This window comes from Crinia signifera, chromosome 9, assembly GCF_055691185.1.
Source record: "Crinia signifera chromosome 9, ASM5569118v1, whole genome shotgun sequence".
Classification (NCBI taxonomy): Eukaryota; Metazoa; Chordata; class Amphibia; order Anura; family Myobatrachidae; genus Crinia; species Crinia signifera.
The window spans coordinates 125458029-125479880 of record NC_139225.1 but is presented as its reverse complement, the minus strand read 5'-3'; the positions used below and the strand labels follow the sequence as shown (position 1 = coordinate 125479880).

The 21852-nt window shown below is 44.0% G+C and overlaps 1 protein-coding gene across 1 annotated transcript in view; it reads right to left on the bottom strand.

The window, feature by feature from the left end:
• LOC146035949 (cytochrome P450 2A6-like) overlaps nucleotides 1-21852 on the bottom strand; it is a 53133-nt gene that overhangs the window by 17978 nt on the left and 13303 nt on the right. The window contains exons 3-6 of the mRNA XM_083159671.1: nucleotides 20100-20249; nucleotides 12762-12922; nucleotides 10957-11133; nucleotides 2571-2712 (exon numbers count right to left, since the gene is read on the bottom strand). Of these exons, the coding sequence (XP_083015797.1) occupies nucleotides 2571-2712; nucleotides 10957-11133; nucleotides 12762-12922; nucleotides 20100-20249 (630 nt within the window). The remainder of the gene's footprint in view (nucleotides 1-2570; nucleotides 2713-10956; nucleotides 11134-12761; nucleotides 12923-20099; nucleotides 20250-21852) is intronic.

Sequence of the window (21852 nt, the reverse complement as noted above, 5' to 3'; positions counted from 1 at the left end):
CGATCGTGGCCGTTTAACCCTTTAAGCACCGCGGGCAAAGCGCCCGCAGTGCTTAAATAGCTGATCGGAGGGGGGGCGCCCCCCTCCGGCGCCGATCGCGGCCCCCCGCGGCGAGATCGGAGGGTGCCGATCGGTTGCCATGGTAGCCAGGGGTCTAATGTAGACCCCTGTGCTGGCCGTGTCAGCATTCCTATTACATCCTGCCTGAGGCAGGATGTAATAGGAAGTGCTGAAAATCACTATGTTCAGCCATAGAGCTCTATGGCTGAACCTAGTACAGGCGATCGCGCCCCCTAGTGGTCAAGTACACTAGGGGGCCTTGTAGTAAAAGTAAAAAAAAAAATAAAGTTTAAAAAAAAAAAAAAAAAAATATTAAAAGTTCAAATCACCCCCCTTTCCCCATTTCACAAATAAAAATAAATAAAAAATAAAAAAAATAAACATATTTGGTATCGCCGCGTTCCTAAAAGTCCGATCTATTAAAATATAACATTAGTTATCCCGCACGGTTAAAGGCGTAAACGGAAAATAATTCCCAACGCCAAAACTACGTTTTTTGGTCGCATCGCCTACCCAAAAAAAAATAACTAAAAGAGATCAGAAAGTCGCCCATATCCCATAATGGTATTAATTAAAAAGTACACTTCAGCCCGCAAAAAACGAGCCCTCACCCAGGTCCGTAGGTGGAAAAATAAAAAAGTTATAAGCCGCAGAACATGGCGACGCGACGCAAATTAGAAAAACCGTAAAAGTTGCTATTTTTTTTTTAGTGGTAAAACATAACGAAAACTATATAAGTTTGGTATCACCAGAATCGTAACGACCCATAGAATAAAGATAACCCATCATTTTAAACGAACTATGAACTCCAAAAAAAGCGTAACCAGCGCAAAATTGTGGAATGGCGTTTTTTTTTTTTTTTACCCCACATTGAATTATTTCCTGATTCCCCAGAATATTATACGGTATAGTAAATGGTACCATTACAAAGTACAACTTGTCCCGCAAAAAAAAAGCCCTCATGTGTCTATATAGCCGGAAAATTAAAAAAGTTACGCTTATTTGAACGCAAGGAGGGAAAAAAAAAAAATTAACAAAAAAGGCAATGTCGGGAAGGGGTTAAGGTAATGGAGGCCTCCAGAGATATCAGTGTATGGGTCCCCAAGATTTCTGTTGCCAGCCCTGCGGCAGGCAAATGATCAGACTGGGAGCATGTTGAGCAAACTGGCGGCTGGGCGTGGAGCGAGCAGCTGAACGGGTGTCCGGGACGGGGAACTGAGTGGCTGGATGACACAGTAGTGCAGGACTGAACAGGCAGTCAGCCAAGAAGCTAGTACAGCTCTGATGGGGGGGGGGGGGGGTAAAGGTTGTGTGGCATTCCTAAGCAGCCAGTTGGTTGAGTGGGGGGGTTTGCCCAGGGGCCCCTCGGATCACCGGGGCATGGGATGGCTGCCCCCTTTGAAACCCCCTGTCGCTGGGCCTGGTAGGAATAACTTATTACAGTATGCGAGCAAAATCAGACAGTCAGATGATAATAGAAATTAATAGGCCGAGCACAATTTCTCTCTTATTATAACTGTGACATTACTGGTTAATGCAGGGGCAAACGCAGGATTTTCAGAAGGGGGTTTCCAGAGGTGCGGAGCAAGGTACGGAGATGGACACTTAGGTGACCCAGTATATGTTTTGATGTCCCGCGGGTGGTAGGGGGTATTATATCAACCGCTCAGCATGTAGGGCCTCGATCAGTAATTTCCACTAATTACCCCTTTACTGCACAGATGGTGGGAGATGAGGTGGGAGAAGGGGGCATTGGGCTGAATGAAGGGGCCCTGATACATAACTTCCAGGGTGGTAGGGGATGTTTAATATGCAGAGATGGGGTGTATAGTGGAGTGGGCTTATTATTCATAATTTTCTGGTGGGAGGACAACTTGCTTGGCCGCAGATATCTCCAGTTCCTGGAAATAGATTTCTTAGATTTTAATGGAATTAAAAACTAGAGAATCCCACCTACCAAATGGTACTGGGGACGAGGGGATCAGAGTTCAGGAGGCAGAGCAATCTGCCAAGGAGTATACAAAACTGGATGCGGTCATCTATTAGAATGAACTTAGGTCTACAGTCATTAGGTCTACCCCACTAGGTCGACTGGCAGGAAGGTCGACCTGACTTAAGGTCGACATGGGCCAAGGTCGACATGACTTAGGTGTGTGGAGCTGGAGCAGTAACCAGCTGCTTGAAGGCTGATATCTCTGGTTCTGGGAACAGTAGAGATAAGCTTCTAGTGTCCTTCAAAGGGGGAGAGTCACAGATTTTAGAATATATCCTCAGAAAAACTCTACGTCAGACAGAACCTGAAATATTTGACTGGGAACAGCAATTAACAGGCTTGGATGGGGACCACTGCTTTGAAGTCAGATATCTCCGGTTCCCAAGGTCCGATTTTAAAAATTCTTGTACTCTTGGAAAGAGGGGACCCTCAGCTTTCAGACAATGGCCCTTAGATTCCAGGGGGGGTTTCTGGGTACTCGGAAACCCCCCCTGCGTGCGCTACTGTAATGATTTACCTTGCAGCTCAGGATACTTTATCAATACCAAGGAACCAAAGGTCACTGTTCGTGAAGTGCTCTCAGCTGCCCCTAAAAACATGTCAAACACAGTTTCTTTGAGGTTTATCATATTAAAAGGAGAATTGAGAGTATTTTCTTCCTGTGAAGATAAACAAAGACCAACATGAATCTAGCAAACAACAAGCAAATCTGAAATGTACTGTATTTTATTTTTTAAGAATATTTGGTACTTGTGTACTAGCACGGCGCCCCGATAATTAGTCGGCCGATTTTTTAATCGAATCGCATTGCATGCCATACACCGCGATGCGACGCGATTTTAACTCATATTCGATATTAAATTGTATAAGCACCCTAATGGGTGCTTACAATGCTTAAATGCACCCCCACACCACCCCCCAAGTATAAACGTGAACCCGAAGCGTGGCGAGCGAAACGAGCCCACGAGGGGAGGCGTTACGCGTCCTATGACCTTTTCATACCCCCACTATCCACGTCGGCGTGGAGTTGAGAATAGAAAGTGTGGCGAGCGCAGCGAGCCACCGCGCCTGAAGCGTGGCGAGCGCAGTGAGCCCCGCGAGGGGTTGCGGATACCTGTGAAGCCTGCGAGGGGACGCAAATACCTGTGAAGGTATCCGCGTCCGCTCGCCACGCTTCGGGCTCGCCACACTTTCTATTCTCAACTCCACACGACGTGGATAGTGGGGGTATGAAAAGGTCGTAGGACGTGTACCACCACCGCTCACCACGCTTCGGGTTCACATTTATACTTGGGGGTGGCGTGGGGGTGCATTTAACCATTGTAACCATATACAATTTATAATCGCATCGCATGGTACTTGTGAGTTATCCGGGCTGCCGATTTTTTCATCGCGCCCGAAATCGTGGGCATCGCGTCGGTCGTGGCCGTTATAAGGAGCCGCGACGCGATGCCCACAATTTCCCATAGACAGTAATGTTAAAAGACACGATGGACCCGATTTCCGACACGATTTCCCATAGACAGTAATGTTAAAAGACGCGATGGACCCGATTTCCCATAGACAGCAATGTTAAAATAAAATTACAATGTGAAATTGGCCAATATGTTTTTAAAAAAAATGTTTCATGGCCCCCCACCACCGTTAACGCCACCCCGCTATTGACGCCAACCCGAAGCGTGGCGAGCGCAGCGAGCCCGCGAGGGGCGGCGATACGCGTCCTCCGACCTTTTCATGCCCTACTATCCACTAGGGCGTGGAGTGAGAATAGAATAGTGTGGCGAGCGCAGCGAGCCACCGAGCCCGAAGCGTGGCGAGCGCAGCGAGCCCCGCGAGGGGACGCGGACACCTTCACAGGTATCCGCGTGCCCTTGCGGGCTTCACAGGTGTCCGCGTCCGCTCGCCACGCTTCGGGCTCAGTGGCTCGCTGCGCTCGCCACACTATTCTATTCTCACTCCACGCCCTAGTGGATAGTAGGGCATGAAAAGGTCGGAGGACGCGTACCGCCGCCCCTCGCGGGCTCGCTGCGCTCGCCACGCTTCGGGTTGGCGTCAATAGCGGGGTGGCGTTAACGGTGGTGGGGGGCCATGAAACATTTTTTTTAAAAACATATTGCCCAATTTCACATTGTAATTTTATTTTAACATTGCTGTCTATGGGAAATCGGGTCCATCGCGTCTTTTAACATTACTGTCTATGGGAAATCGGGTCCATCGTGTCTTTTAACATTACTGTCTATGGGAAATCGTGGGCATCGCGTCGCGGCCCCTTATAACGGCCACGACCGACGCGATGCCCCCGATATCGTGTCTTTTAACATTACTGTCTATGGGAAATCGGGGGCATCGCGTCGCGGCCCCTTATAACGGCCACGACCGACGCGATGCCCCCGATTTGGAGCTAAATCGTGGGCATCGCGTCGGTCGGGTGTCCTTAAGTTAACCAAACTTAAGGACAAAATCGGCAGCCCGGATAACTCACAAGTACCCATCGCATTGTATGGCATTGTATGCCATATACAATGGCATACAATTTTTAAATTGTATGCCATTGTACAACATCGGCCAATATCGGCCGATATCGCGTCGCATCGCATACCATCGCATGCGATATGGTCTGCGATGCGATGGGCGCCGTGCTAGTACACAAGTACCGAATATTTTTAGATATTGCATTGGACCAGGGCTGGCATCAGAAATTGTGGGGCCCAGGTCCCCCCTCCTTCCTTCCCCTCTATTGTTACAAGTGTGCACAGGCTGAAGCAGCAAGCCTGCCTATATCTATCTAACAGCCTGGCTCTGATGCCAGGTTTTTATTATGTGAGGACGGGACAGAGCCATGCAGGAATCACAGCACTGTGTGTTCTTTAGGCAAGTTATCTGTATCCCTCAAAACCTGTTATTCGCGGGCATTTGAAAAGTGGGTGGGGCTAATTCCAGGGCTTAATCGTGGGCCACGGCAGTGAGTTTAATACGATTTAAAACATATTTTTTTTTTAAACAGAAAGTCAGGGTTTTTTCTGGGTACTTATAAACAATTTATTAAACCATTTAATTTGCGCATAGTAAGAAGCGACAGCACACTGCGCATCAGTGTTTTATCCCAATGGTAAAGGACACCATGTCATGACCCATTGAAAATAATGCCAACTTGCAAATTTGAAACTCACAATTCTTTGGGAGTATTCAATTAGTGCCGATTTTTCACCTAGCCCAAAAAAAAATTGGTACTTTTCTCTGTTTTTCAGGGCAAATGGCTCTATTCAAGTAGACGGACTTTTTTGAAATTCGGAAGTGGAGAAAAACACCTGGATTGGTACATTAATCATTGATCCACATTTTTTGCCACTTTGCCGGTGAAATTGCGGCCATTTTTGCCACATTTTTCAGCAATGTCTTTTTGATCAAAAAAAAAAAAAATGTGAAAAGGCATTGGCGTGACATGCCTTCAATAGTGGCGGACGCGGCTACAATTGGATAATCGGGGTCTGATTAGTATTGTTTTTTCACCTATGCGAATAAACAGCACTTATTGAATACCCCCTGAGTATTTTTATGTGTCCCCTATTGAAAAGCCATTTAGTATAGTTACATTGTCAGCAATGGATATGCCTAAATTAACCAGTATATTGGTAGACAAATGCAGAAAATTCTCTACTATTGAAAAAAAAAAAAAAAAAAAATGCTCTGAATACCCAACGGGTAAGGCTATGTTTGAACAACTTTGCACTTTGTATCTTATTCAGTGGTGAACAAATACGTGGCCACTTCTGTGTCTAAGGTTGTTGCCCATCTACTTTATACAATTGCTGCTAGAAAGCCCTTCCTTGGTGTAGATACTAGAGATGTGCAGACTCGGATTCAGGAGATCCGAGCCCCCACGGACGTCATCATTCAGAGCCCGATTCCGAGCAGCGCTCAGAGATTCCCGCCTGACTCGGGTCCGTCCGCGTGGTCAGAACGTCATCTCCCAGCGCCGGATTTCGCGAGGCTTTAAAAGCGGCTTCTGCGCCCGCCATCTTAACTTCAGTCTAGTAGTGGGTTAGGAGAGGGTGTGTTGGTGCTGCTGCTGGGGCTTAAACTTGAGCTTGACCTTGAGCGCAATATTTTTCAATCGCTGGTGCTAGTACTACTGTCTCCTCTGTGCGGTCTACCTCTGGGGTGCTGTGCAGTAATTAATTATTTTATTCGCTGGGGCTGTCTCCCTCAGTGCTGCTGTGTACTCTGTTCTCCTCTCTGCTTAGGAAAACAGTCTAACTGTGTACTTGTAGTACTACTGTCTCCTCTGTGCTGGGGCCTACCTCTGGTGCTGTGCTGTGCCTGTAATATTATATTATATATTAATAATTAATTATATTATATTATATATATAGTCCACTGGTGCTGCCTGCACTGAATCTGCCAGTATTATTTAGTAACTCAGTCCACTGTTGCCACTGGCAGTGCTTCTGCCTACCTAGTGTACCTACCTAGTACCTACTAGGCTGCTATATCTAATTTATTTAAAAAATAATACTTGTGCTGTGTGGGACTGTAAAAAATAATTCCATGCTGCTGGTGCACTGACGTGTGCCACTGAGTGCCTAATATAAAATTAATTATTATATACATTCTGCTGGTTCACTGCATAGTGTGTAATATAACTACCTTTTGAGGTGACCACAGCAGTGCTACTGCCTGCCTGCCTGCCTGCCTACCTACCTAGTAGTTTATTTTCTCTACCTACTAGGCTGCTATATTACAGGTTGAGTATCCCTTATCCAAAATGCTCGGGACCAGGAGAATTTTGGATAACGGATTATTCCGTATTTCGGAATATTTTAATATTTCAATGATGTATTTTGAAGTATCTTGCATTTATGCTGTATAAACACATAATATACACACAAATATATTTTATTACCACATAAAATACACATAAATATATTTTAATTGTTCAAAAAACAAGGTTTCAAAACGGAAAAACAAAATGTGTGTACTATCTCAGCACTGAATTTGAATGCCAAGCAATCATTGTCTTGCACATATATAGTGCCAGTTACATATCATGTCCCCAGTGATGCTGTTACAAATGTCCCCAGTGAGTTTTTAGCAAAAAAAATATTTTTTTTCACTTTTCAATTCTGGAATGTCCGTATTTCGGAATAATTTGGATAACGGATATTCGGATACGGGATACTCGACCTGTATTAATAATTAATTGAATTATATATAGTCCACTGGTGCTGCCTGCACTGAATACTGTGAATAGAGGTTGCCAGTATTATTTACTCAGTCCACTGTTGCCACTGGCAGTGCTACTGCCTAAGTGTACCTACCTAGTAGTACAACTACATACTAGGCTGCTATATCTAATTTAATTAAAAAATAATACTTGTGCTGTGTGGGACTGTAAAAAATAATTCCATGCTGCTGGTGCACTGACGTGTGCAACTGAGTGTCACTGCCAAGCAGTACCTAATAATACAATTAATTATTATAAATTCTGCTGGTGCACATACTAGTATTGCTGATGTATCTACCTGTCTTGTGCCTAGTACTGCCGTATCTACCTGTCTGGTTTGGGGCCCACTGCCTAATACTGTCGTATCTACTGTCTGGTGCCTAGTACTGCCGTATCTAGCTGTCTGGTGCCTAGTACTGCCGTATCTACCTGTCTGGTCTGGGGCCCACTGCCTAATACTGCCGTATCTACCTCTGCAGTGTCACTCTTACATGAGCCACATGTTTGTGCCGCACACTTGTGTGGCTTAGCATAGTTATCCAGCTACCTCGGTGCAACCTTTTGCCCTAAAAACAATATTGTGAGGTGTTCAGAATAGACTGGAAATTAGTGGAAATGAATGTTATTGAGGTTAATATAGCGTAGGAGCAAAAAAAAAAAAAAATCTGCGATTTTAGCAGTTTTTATGCTTTAACAAAAAAATCAGAACCCAAAACCCAAGAAATCCAAACACAAAACACTTAGGAGGTGTTTTGCCAAAACCCATTAGAACCCAAAACCTCAAGGTAATCAGAACCCAAAACCCGAAAAGTGGCCGGTGCACATCCCTAGCACATACGTGCGTATGAATGTGTAAGAGAGTCTGTAGATGCTGCAATACCGCCTGGTCCACCTTTAGGTCCTAACAGAGGCAGCTTCACCCTGCCTGTGGCAACAGGAGCGGCTGCTACCCATACCTAGAGAGTAGGAGACTACCAGCCCCTTCGATGCATCTGGCAGGTCTCGGGACAGGTGCATGCGAAAAAGTGATGACCGAACTGCGCGTGTGATAATCAGAGCCTAGTCTGGCAATCTCAGAGTGAGAAAACACCCTCCCCTGGGGCGGTCTGTAGTGTCTTTGACTGACCGGTAGGGCTTCCAGTGTTAATTGACTGCCAGTCACATGTATCAGTGCAGCCACAGACTTCATCTGGCTCACTGTCACTGAGCTGAGGTGGCAGATTTAACTGAGGGGGTTCAGTCCTGGAGTCCATAGGTAAAATCCACCACTGTGCACCTCCATGTGCTGCTCCAACTCAAAAAAATCCCCATGACAGATGCCTTTATATCATTGCCTACAAAGTAAATAATTGACTGCATGTGAATGCAAACACTTCAGCAACACATCCAAGTTGCGCTTTACAATTGTAGACAGTGATAAAACAAACTGGGTAACAGACAGACTTGGAGGTAGGAGGGCCCTGCTGCAAGCTTATAATCTATAGCCTTGATGGCTAAACTTGACACTCCAACTGTTGTTGAACCACATATGCCAGCATGCCCTGCATCAGATTTAGCATGGCCAAATAGCAAAACTGAAGCAGAGCATGCTGGGATGTGTAGTTCAACAACAGCTGGAATGACAAGGTTAGCCATCACTGATCTATAGGGATATAGGAGGGAAATGCGGTACTTGTTTCCTATCTGGGCGCCCAGGTTTTCTACGTACGGCACCGCAATGAAATCGGATCGCATCGCATCATACACATACACGATATTGAACGATGCGATGCGATCCGATTCTATTTCCCATAGGAAACAATGTGAAATGGCTCAATTTAGCCAAATTATCATAAGAACAATAGTAAATGGGCCAAAAACACCCCTGAACATTGAAATGTCCCCCCAAAAGTAGTTGACGCCACCCCGCCATCAACGTGAACCCGAAGCGTGGCGAGCGCAGCGAGCCCGCGAGGGGCGGCGGTACGCGTCCTCTGACCTTTTCATGCCCTACTATCCACTAGGGCGTGGAGTGAGAATAGAATAGTGTGGCGAGCGCAGCGAGCCACCGAGCCCGAAGCATGGCGAGCGCAGCGAGCCCCACTAGGGGACGCGGATACCTTCACAGTTATACGCGTCCCCTCGCGGGCTTCCCAGGTGTCCATGGCGACGCGGACACCTGGGAAGCCCGCGAAGGGACGCGTTTACTTGTGAAGGTATCCGCTCGCCACGCTTCGGGCACGGTGGCTCGCTGCGCTCGCCACACTATTCTATTCTCACTCCACGCCCTAGTGGATAGTAGGGCATGAAAAGGTCGGAGGACGCGTACCGCCGCCCCTCGCGGGCTCGCTGCGCTCGCCACGCTTCGGGTTCACGTTGATGGCGGGGTGGCGTCAACTACTTTTGGGGGGACATTCCACTGCTCTGTGGGTTTTTTAGGGGTTTCTGGCCCATTTACCATTCTTCCCTATGCTGATTTGGGTAAATTGATCTATTTAACATTGTTTCCTATGGGAAATCGAATCGGATCGCATCGCATCGCATCGTTCAATATCGTGTATGTGTACGATGCGATGCGATCAGATTTCTCTACGGAGAATAGCATGGTGCGCAATTAACTTAGCGGGCGCCCAGATAGGAAACAAGTACCGAAAATGCCTCAGAGGTTTATGCGTGTGGTACTTATATATGATAGGCTTGCCTGAAGAGGTGAGTTTTCAGGGAACACTTGAAAATTTCAGCATAGATATCACTAAAACCTGTACTGTTAGGGCTGTTTCACATACTCCGGCTGATGCCAGGCAGAAAAACTCCGCACGGCCAAGAAGCTGTGCCATACGCAGAAGTTGTATGGAACAGTCTGGATGGCCACAGCCCAGCAGCCGTCCTTTCCAGTGGTAACATCCGGCTGCAAATGGACGGCCGGGCTGTGACCATCCCATGTGGACACAATCCTGTCCATTTTTAACTACTGTTTACGGCGTGGCTTTTGTCCGTGCCGTGTTTTGCAGCCCGGCATCAGCCAGAGCATGTGAAACAGCCCTTAGTCCGCTCTGAGGACTGAGGTTGGGAAACGCTGGTGTAATGTATGCACCATAGGAGTTTTACACTAACCCTAGGAGCAGTTAGGGTTGAGTGGGTTTGTAGTCTTCACCAAGCAAATGTATAACATTTCAAAATACTTTTATTTACTTGAATGTGCTAAAATAATATCTATTTATAAACACTAATTTGAAAATAAATTTTGTACCAAAAATTACAATTCATTGGAGATTATAACATTAATGTATTTAGGCCATTGGTCTGTGCAAATTCATTTTAGAACTGGTTAAATTTTTTGGACATCTCCATTCGGCAAATCTTAGTTTCCACCTGGCAGAACCGTAGTCTGCATAAAATTATTTGTGCAAATATCACTGGATTTCAAAAAGGTTGCCTATTAATCAGATTTATTAAGCTTGGAGAAGAGATAAACTGGAGAAAAGGTACAAGGAGATAACGCACCAGCCAATCAGCTGTGTTTGAAAAAGGCAGTTGGGAGTTGATTGGCTGGTGCTTTATCTCCTTTTACCTTTTCTCCGCTTTATCTCCAGTTTATCTCTTCTCCAAGCTTAATAAATCTGCCCCTTACTGTATTCAGTTAGTTTGTAAAGCATCTACAACAAGAGACTGGAGTATGAGTAACTATGTATTGTCTGACCTGTTTCATTCTGATGAGGAAACAATCGGTGTAATCTCGTGGACAGGCAGGATCCAGCGTCTCCTGGTGATTCCTGATGTTCTCCATCACATAATTTTTTAGTGGTTTGAGAAGAGTAAATATTTTTTGATGAGGTCCAGGTAAATAGTCCATGATTTTCGGAAACAGTTCATATAGCTGCAGAATTAATTGCATTTGTCAATACGAGTCAATGAAGCAATAGAAAAAGCATACAACAAATATAGTATATTCCATTTATGTGTACAGAACATATACTGCATTCATGCAGGTACACATTGTTACAGAACATTCCTTTTGCTCTGTTTGTATACAAACTGGCTTTTCCGAATTGAAGATTTTATCAGATGGGTTAGTATTAAATTAAAGCATTACATATGGTCAAATCGATCTGCTGATTCTTGCATACTAACTATAGTGGGCGCCCAAGTAACATATAAGTACCGTTTATACTGTAGTTTAAACTTTCTAGTACTGTAGTTTGCTGAGTGCATTGGGGCACTCGTTCCCCTGAATTGTCCTGGACTAAACGTAATGAAAGAAGAAATGAAGAAATCTCTAGTTTTTTTTTAAAGCGGCAATCATTTAAAAAAAAAATCACAACCAGTTTGATTTTGCAGTGTGAATGATTGCCGCTTTAAAAAACTAGAGATTCCTTACCAAAAAGATGTTCGATGTTCGTCCATCGAGTTTAACCCTATATAAAAGTTTTAAAATAAATTTTACAGAGGCCTTGTTGAAATATCTTCCTATTTTTATTGATCATGGATTTTAAGCTAGCGCAATGATTTATGTTCAATACTGGTCCACTAGTATATATTATAATTTATGGTTGTATCCTTGGATATATATATTTTTTTATAAAATTTGTCTAACCCTTTCTTAAGTATATCAGCTTAGTCTGTGATCGCAACCTTTTCTGCGGAATGTTCCGTATTTAAATGACTAACTGTTAAAGAATCCTTTTTTTGGAAGGGTATGAAACTTCCTTTCCTCTATCCTTTTGGGTGCCCTTGTGTCCTGTACATGGGCCTCATAGTAAACAGATCATGTTCAGTCTTCAACCTTCACTCTTCCAGGATGATCTATCTTTGCTTTGAGTTTGAGATCCTCAACTGCTGTTGATGCCTCCCTGTTGATAAAAAAATATCCTGATCTCAGGCTGAGACAGAGGATACAGTGACGTCATTCTTTTCGAGTGAACGAGGACGGGTAGAGGCGACTTCCGAGTGTGCAGCGGGAAAGGCTGCTTGTGCGTACGGTGATCCCTCAGTCGCGAAGCAAGCTGAAAACCTCTATGTATGTGAGCATTATTATTAGTAAATGAACTGTTTGACATTCTGCTCATGGTGCATCTCTCTTTTTTTTCTTTAAAGTACGCTGTCGACCCATGGTCCTGGAGATAGCTGCACACTACAGAGGTTCACCTGATTTACATTACAGTGAGGGTTTTGCGCTTACTCCAAGTAAATTGGCAATCCCCCGCCAGCCGCCATAAGGGGACGCGCACGCAGGCGCGCCTTACAACGGGGCTCCTCCCGGGTTTCTGCCGCCTCGCCGAGGGTCGCCCCGGGTCCTAGCCGCTTCGCCCCCCCCCCCCCCTTAACCCTGTCCATCTCCCTGAAGCGGAGACGGACAGGGTTCCCATCCCCCCATGTCCACATGGAAATGTGGACATGATGTCTGTATCCCTAAAGAAATGTTATCTCAATTTTGTGTTTGCTTCAATATCCTCTTTATAGTCAGTAATATATTTTAAAGTGTAGGCTGCAAAAGGCCCTCCTCACCTGACCCCACTGTGATGACAGGATATGAAAAGCCTGGCTTATGTCTTGGAGAACCTTCCTCCACTTCTTGTCATTGTAGTCATGGCGTGTTCCCATCAGTAGATTTGACATAATATTAGAGATAGCAAAGGACAGAGTGTTGCTTGGGTCATATGGTTTCTCTAAAGAAATATAAAAAGTGTTAAATATTACAATGTGTGGTTAGTTTTCAGAACTATTATTTTATACTCCTTTTAGAAGAATTTACTATTGACAATTGAATCCGTTAGGAATATATATATATTCAGGACACCGCAGCGCGTCATGCCGGATGGAGCCCTTGGTCCCTGATGCAGCGTGTTACCATGTACAGGTTTATAAAGGTATGTAACTCACTGCACTTTTGTACGTTTATCATCCTGATGACAGGTCCCTATTAATTAAACCTGAAATGTTGAAAGCAGCCTTTGCTGTGGTAACCTCCATTATTCAAGCCCGCCGAGTGCCAGACCATGGACCTTGTATAAATTATTTTGGTACTTATGTAGTATCTGGGCGCCCGATTTTGAAATCGGGTCAGGACGATCGCATCGCATCTGACCAAATCGCTTGCAAAGCTATGGACCCGATTTTCCATAGGATTCAATGTAAAAATGTTCCTGTTCATTTCCCTACTATCCAAGTGGGCATGGAGTTGGATATAAACCTGTGGCGAGCGAAGCGTGGCGAGCCCCGCGAGGGGACGCGGATTATTTTGGTGACATGGAATACGTTTTAAATAATCTGCGTCCGCTCGCCACGCTTCGGGCTCGGTGGCTCGCCACAGGTTTATATCCAACTCCATGCCCACTTGGATAGTAGGGAAATGAACAAGACCATTTTTACAATGAATCCTGTGGAAAATCGGGTCGATCGCATCGCATGATTGTATGCCTTAAGTTAAGGCATACAATCAAAAAGATACTACATAAGTACCATTATTTTTCTCCGAGCACCACGGCCTTACAAACTCTAGTTATGGGAGCGCCGACCCAAAAGCACACATATATATATATATATATATATATATCACAGAAAATGGTACCCCAACCGCGCCCAGGATAGTTATAAGAGCAGCAACTCTAATGGACCCCTGTCAGCCGGGTCCGAATAGGCAAATAGAGATAGAGAGTAGATTTAGAGTGCGCTTAAAGACAACTCAACAAATTAAAAATTATACATTTATTTCTTAGTCTTCACAAAGACTTCACATTTAAAAGGTACAGCAGGTCTGTTATTGGTACAGATGGTGTAGTAGGCCCAACGCGTTTCGTCAATAAATTGACTTCATCAGGGGCTTAGCGAACAATAAGTCAGCAAGGCGTATAAACACTTTTGCAGATTAAAGAATCACATACAGTGTCCAGCATATAGGGGAGTAAGACTCAATGCGAGACCAGAGTGGGTGGTGGGCGTAAATCAACGCCACAGGAAAGCTGCTAATACATCTGTGAGGTCTTAGACCTAAATAGGTCGTTCACGCAGTGGTCAGGTATATTTCAGTAGTGTGCCTTAATTGGTAATGGACATGTAGCGTCACAAAAATGAGTGCAAATATAGTGGTCTGAGACCTACATCAGCTGTTCATACAGAATTCAGGTATGGTTCCTAAGACACTTCAGAACCTTTAAGAGTAAAACCGGAAGTGTGCAGCCAGGGATCCCTGTGGCGTTCCTGTGGCGTTGATTTACGCCCACCACCCACTCTGGTCTCGCATTGAGTCTTACTCACACACCTTGAAAAAAAAAAGGGGGACGGTTGATCCCCGAAACGTCGGACATTGTGTATGTTTTGAACCAGCATTAAAATACTTCACAAGACTTCCAGTGCCGCTTTATCGCAATCAGACTGTATCCACTTACTAAAGGAGGGCACGGAAGCAGCTGCAGCCATAGCAGGAGTGCCGGACCGTCAACAAGTATATATATATATATATATATATATATATATATATATATATATATATATATATAACCAGTGGGAAGGAGGCGGCACTCTCACAGACTTATTAAGTAGTTAAAAGTCCTTTATTGTAGCGGTCCTACGCCGTTACGGAGTTACCTCCGTCATCAGGGACATCATGGTGTCCCTGATGACGGAGGTAACTCCGTAACGGCGTAGGAACGCTACAATAAAGGACTTTTAACTACTGAATAAGTCTGTGAGAGTGCCGCCTCCTTCCCACTGGTTACATTGGATCTTTGTGTTCCCTGGATGGCACCGCAGCAAGCAAATTGATTCACAAGCAGAGTGCCGGGTAAAGCTGTTTTCGTGTATATATATATATATATATATATATATATATATATATATATATATATATATATATATATATATATATATATATATATATATATATATATATATATATATATATATATATATATATATATATTCGGGTCCTGGGAAGTGGGTGCTGTTTGCACCCCGTTCTTAGGAATGGCGAGTGTGTTGGTACTTCTGTATCTATATATTTGGGTTGATTTTTAATTAACCTTTGTTACTGTGATCATAGCTTTCTCATGCACCCTAGATAAGCTCATTTACCTGAAACCTGTGACAGCTGCCCCTTAAATACTAATTCAGGTGCTGTGTTTGGGATTGGCTCACCTTTAAAAGCCACAAGGTACTTGGCAGTTGAGCATTAACCCAAGAAAAAAACACATGTTCATTTTAGCTATGATGTGTAAGTAGTGGCCAGGTTCCCATGAAAACCAGTTGTTAGTGTAGGACTTGCAGTGAAATGGGGTCCCTTGGCGATGGGCTGCAAGCTTAAATGCATTGATCACTTCATGAACTAAGACCCCATTATTTAATTGATTATTTAAATGTTAAGGTGATTTAGTTTGTTGTAGTGAGTGCTGGGCCCCCTGTGTTTGTATTTACTAGAGTGTGTGGTCACAGGCCACTACACCCCATCCTGGGAAGTGGGTGCTGTTTGCACCCCGTTCTTAGGAATGGCGAGTGTGTTAGTACTTCTGTATCTATATATTTGGGTTCATTTTTAATTAACCTTTGTTACTGTGATCATAGCTTTCTCATGCACCCTAGATAAGCTCATTTACCTGAAACCTGTGACAGCTGCCCCTTTAATACTAATTCAGGTGCTGTGTTTGGGATGGTCTCACCTTTAAAAGCCATAAGGTACTTGGCAGTTGAGCTTTAACCCAGGAAAAAAAACACATGTTCATTTTAGCTATGATGTGCAAGCAGTTGTCAGGTTCCCATGAAAACCAGTTGTTAGTGTAGGACTTGCAGTGAAATGGGGTCCCTTGGCGATGGGCTGCAAGCTTAAATGCATTGATCAATTCATGAACTAAAACCCCATTATATATTTAATTGATTATTTGAATGTTAAGGTGATTTAGTTTGTTGTAGTGAGTGCTGGGCCCTCTGTGTTTGTATTTACTAGAGTGTGTGGTCACAGGCCACTACACCCCATCCTGGGAAGTGGGTGCTGTTTGCACCCCGTTCTTAGGAATGGCGAGTGTGTTGGTACTTCTGTATCTATATATATATATATATATATATATATATATATATATATATATATCGACCCGAATATAAGCCGATATATATATAGATGATTCACTTTGGTGAACTCCAGCTGCATGCTACTGCTCCTGAGCCCGTTATTGTGGAAATTCTCTTCCAACAAAAGTCCCTAAAAACAACCCCACTGACTTTGAGAAAAACTTTTTTTCTGTCTCGAGTGATTGGGATCTTCCCGTATATTGTCTAGAATTGTTCATCTGTGGATACCACGGTATAGGACAACCATAGTGATATCCGATTGCATTTCTCGCCCCTGATGAAGTCATGACCATGAGGAAACGCGTTGGCCCTGTCATCATTTAAACTGAACAACTAATAAGAGCTGTATTCATTGTTCATCACATGTATCTTTATACTACCTGATTACAGGTTTTTTATATATCTGTATATTTTATTAAATATCAATCATTTTTAAATTGTCTTATATTTTGAAGCGCTCTCTGAAACTCCTTTTCTTTACACACACACATATATATATATATATTAATCTTGTATAACTTTACATTACTATACGCAGCTTACCGAGTCCCAGCAGTGTCACGAAGACACATCCCCTTAAATGTGCCCGCAGCAGGAAAAATAATTCAATGGTCGCCGACCATCTAATGATTTCTCCAGGGTACGCACATATAAGTCAGTGGTGATATTACATATTTGTGGTCGGACGGGTGACATCATGTGAGGTCATTCGCCCACCCCCGGCACACCTCCTCCCGCCCGCAATCCCATGGAAACTCCCAGTGTTTTCATTGGGATGCTCATAAAAGGATGGGCGTTCCCATGGGTGACATCCAACTCTGCCGCCCCATGACCCTGGCTCGCATTGGTTCGTGTGAATGGATCAGCGACTATGGAAGTCACTGAGTCCGTTCGCCCAGGGACCCTGCACATGTGCATAAATCATTATGCGCATGCACAGTAGGAAAACATCACTCCCCAGTGTGATCATGCCGGGGAGCGGATGAACCAGAACGCCACCTAAATTTCCCCTTAAACCTTTGAGTGCCAAGTGCCATTTGTCAAAATAGGTGTGAATATTGGTAAACAAACATTTTTATTCATCCTAATGACCTATAACGTTTGCCTTATACAAGAAAAACATTTTTTTTTTTTTTTTAACACATCATTTTTTTTTTTAGATTTAAATACTGTAATAAATGTGAGTGATGCTGGAATTTTCATTGGATCTTGGTTCCTGCTTCCTGTTTGTGCTTTGAGAAAGCCACTTCTGGTTATTTATTTTTTGTTTTAAAATTGTCTTTATTCCTTGTATCCTGTTGCAACCATTTCTGATAATAATTTGTTATTTGCATATAATGTGTATTAAACTTAATCTACAAATAATAATTATCATTTTGGTTATTCATGGGTTGGTAAAGAGTGGGATAACCAATCAGATTTGGAATAGTTTTTATAAACTGCATTCTAGAAAAATATATGTAGTTGCTGATTAATTGACATGACACACTTCTCCACTGTTATTACTGCTTCAAACATCTACAGTACCAAACATCCTCCTCTGACTTTGATTTAGCTTTTATGGTGTGTACACACTTGTACAATGTGCATGAGATTTTGTATATATATTCAAAATCTAATCTGTATCGCATGCAGATTGTATGGGTTTTTAACCCTTGCGATCCAGATGTGATCCCTAAGCACGTTCCGTATCGCAGCCAGAAAGTCTTGGCTGCATAGACTATATAGTGCAGATCTGCACTATATAGTCTAAATTGTAATATAGTCTAAATTGTACAAGTGTGTACACACCATTAGTGTATTGCAAAAACAAAGAATGTGAAACCGCGCTAGGTTTAAAAACACAATTAATTGCACAAAGGATAACAAAACCGGCCTCCAGAAATTGGGACATTAACAAGGGAAGCATTATAGGAACGGACACAGGACACCACTCCACCTGAACTTTGGGTGACTATCCAGGTTCTAATTTCATTTCTTGGTACCAGTAATTTCTAATGGAATGATTTAATGAATCTATTAAATTATTTTATAGTGTAATTACTTATTAAAATTGTTTAATACTTTTTACACCTGTTGCATGTTTTTAAACCTAGCGCGGTTTCACATTCTTTGTTTTTGCACTTTCACATTATTTGGGCCTGACTCCCAAATCAACGAAACCGCAGCTTGAGCAAATCCAATCCTTTCTAGGCGCCCTCCTAGGACACTTAGGGCCTTATTCTGGTTGAGTTGGATGGCTCCGAATGCGGACGGATGGCTGATGGTTGGTGTTTGCGCATGTACGGAGGCGTATATGCGCATGTGTGAACGCCTCACACGTACGAACACGGCGTGAGTTCCATAAGAAAATGATCATATGGAGCCATCCGATCAGGGTGGAGAGGGGCGTTAAGGGTTGTTTAGGCTCATTACCATATGCGTACACCCCACGTTTCATGGACGTTCCCATGAAAACACTGCGTGTAGGTATGGTAATCAGGCCATAACGCACATGTGGGGGGGCGGACAACTGACATAGCCGGAGGTCAGCTGCCCGGCCAGGTCCCTGCTTTCATTCGGGAAAATGTCCGTGTGGTCTGGAGCACTCGGTGCTGTCTGACCACTCGGTCCATCATTCAATGGATTCCACAGATAGGGGAGATTTGCATGAAACATCCGCTTGCGGTCCATTCGCTCTGCGTTTCACCACATTCGGACGGTGTGAGTGATCCGCACGGTAGGCGGGGCTAAGAACACTCAGTGGCCGTCCGAAAATACGCATCCGTCCGATTCAACTAGAATAAGGGCATTAGTGTCCTAAAACCCCTCTATATTTTTCTTAGTGTATTGCCTCTGTCTGTGGCATTCTTTTCATCTATTAGACATCAACCAATCACACTACATTTTGTTTTGCAAAAATAATTTGAAATGATTTAAGACATTCTTCAGAACCTTTTGACCCTTCGATTCAGGACACAAGAGGATTGAAGTCATGTCACTTTGGGTTATGGATATCTCCCTGGTGGTATTTCCAGTGTCTCAAAAAAAATTCTCCTTAATATATAGTGCCACATGCACCAGCATGTGCATAGTACCTCTTTTAAGGACATACAGTAGCTCCCAACTCTAAATGTAATTGGGACAAAAGTCTTTAACATCAGTCCTCAAAATTGGCACTATCCATCAAATTTTGAATTGCCTGGTCATTTCCATCCTCTTCCTCTCCAATAAAGACTTTTATACTATTACACATGGACAAACAGGTGGGTTAGCATTATTTTTTGTAATAGGGAAGTAATAGGGACCAAGGTTTTGATCAGCAAGACAATGATATAATGTATTCCGATCAAAATAATGGTTGTTGCACAGTAAATACAGTCATTAGGAGTTTGGTTCAACTTCAGTTTGACACTCTGCCCCTTTGGACATACAGTACAACAGGGTTGCCTACCCTCGCGGATTGGCCGGGAGGGTCCCAGAAATCGGGTCCCCCTCCCGGCCCCCCCCCGGAAAGGTGGGCAATCCTCTTGGATTCTGCCTCACCCTCCCGATCTCCCCAGCAGTTACCGGCCGCATAGTTGAATCACTGCGATTCGCGGCAGTGTTAAATATGCAAATAGCGCCATTTAGCCCCGCCTCTCTGCGAGGCCCCGCAAATCGGGGGATTTTCAGTGCTGGTGGTGGGGCTTGATGACGTCTACATCAGGCCCCTGCCCCCACACGTGATGCTGACAGTCTCCTCTCCGGGCTTGTTCCGGAGAGGAGAATTTTAAAGTAGGCAAATATGCAGTACAATATACCCACCATTTAAGCCTTTGAAGTGCTCCACAAGATAATGAGCCTCCTCCTTTATGGGTTCTTCTAAACTCTTCTTACCCATTCCAAAATCCTTGAGAGTCATAAGAGTAAACTGTCTTAACTGCTTCCACGGCTCTCCATTGGCGAAAGCTAATCCTAAAACAGCATAAATGTGTACAAATATAAATTGCATCAGAAGCTCATCAGTACAGTATGTACAGTACAGCTCATCAGTACAGTATGTACAGTACAGCTCATCAGTACAGTATGTTAATTTGCTTCATGGTCAAGGTACTGTACATTTTTTCAATATTTACCGTATAAATGTATGGCAATTGTTATACAAGGTGCTGCACAGTGCATAGACCACCATTGTCTGTTTTAATGTAGAACCTACATTGTATAACTTATTTTGTGCCCTGGATTGTGTCTTCAGCTAACCACAGAAACGTAACTGATAAAATACTGTTTGCATAAATCTGTACGATGCAGGTGCACCAAAATATGTAGTATCTGTCCACATGCAAATTCAGTTGCAGCTTAGACTTGGAGATTTGGAACAGAGGATCGGTTGAAGTGGGCAAGTATAGGCCATCTAAGCATGTTCTTATAATTTGCCAAGCAAATATGTTATACCGAGTACCAATGATGCCTGTGATGTTGAAGCTAAAGTATAACATGGACGCCAGGGCATACTGCTATTTGAAAAATTACAACCATCAACATGCCCTAACATCTGAGATACATTGGCACTTGTAGTGCACCAAAAATATATTTTGCTGATAAAAGAATACATACCAAACGTAAAAATATCTACATAAGAATAATTGTGTGTGTGTGTGTGTGTGTGTGTGTGTGTGTGTGTGTGTGTGTGTGTGTGTGTGTGTGTGTGTGTGTGTGAGAGTATGTTCCATGATAACTCTTGAACACTTTAACTAATTGTCTTCAAGCTTTGCACACTACCTTATCATCTTAAGGGACAATCTAAGTATGAACACTCAGCCGTCCGTCTGTTCAGGTATTCCTATCTTTGGACATCCCAGTAGGGCCGAAGCTCCCCGAGCGGCCCTGATCCTTCACGAACAACCCGATCCTTCTAAAGGCTCCCATACACTATGCAATTTTGGGACGATTTCATCCGATTTCGGCACTTTGGGCCGATAGCTGGGTGAAATCGGCCCAAAATCGCAGTTCTGTGACATCTGATCCGATGCACGGTCCCGTGCGCATCGGACCGGATTAGGGAGGTCGGACGGTCAGCACATAAGATCACGTCCGACCTCACTGTATACTATGCATATGCCTGCCCACCTGACAGGCATATGCATGCAGACTGACTGGGGTCCCTGAGCACTAGCACACACTGACCTGGCCGGGCATGTGATCACAAATAGCAGCGCTGCGGGACGGGCAGTGCAGTGGTGGGTATTCGATTTTTTTAAATACCTGTCAAATGACAAGTCGTTCTCTGATTGGCTGAGAGCTCTCTCAGCCAATTAGAGAACGGCCTGTCATTTGACAGGTATTTTGAAAATCTAATAGCCGCCACTGCATTGCCCGTCCCCGCTGCTGCTATTTGTGATCACATGTCCGGCCAGGTCAGCAGCACTCGCCGCCCCCGGCACCCGCCCCCACTACTGCCGCTGCCTTGCTCCTCATTGGAATCGCCGCTGCCCGCCCCACTGCTCCTCACCGCCCTGCAGCTCCCCATTTGTTTTACATGTGATAAATCGCAAGCGATTTATCCCATGTAAAAATT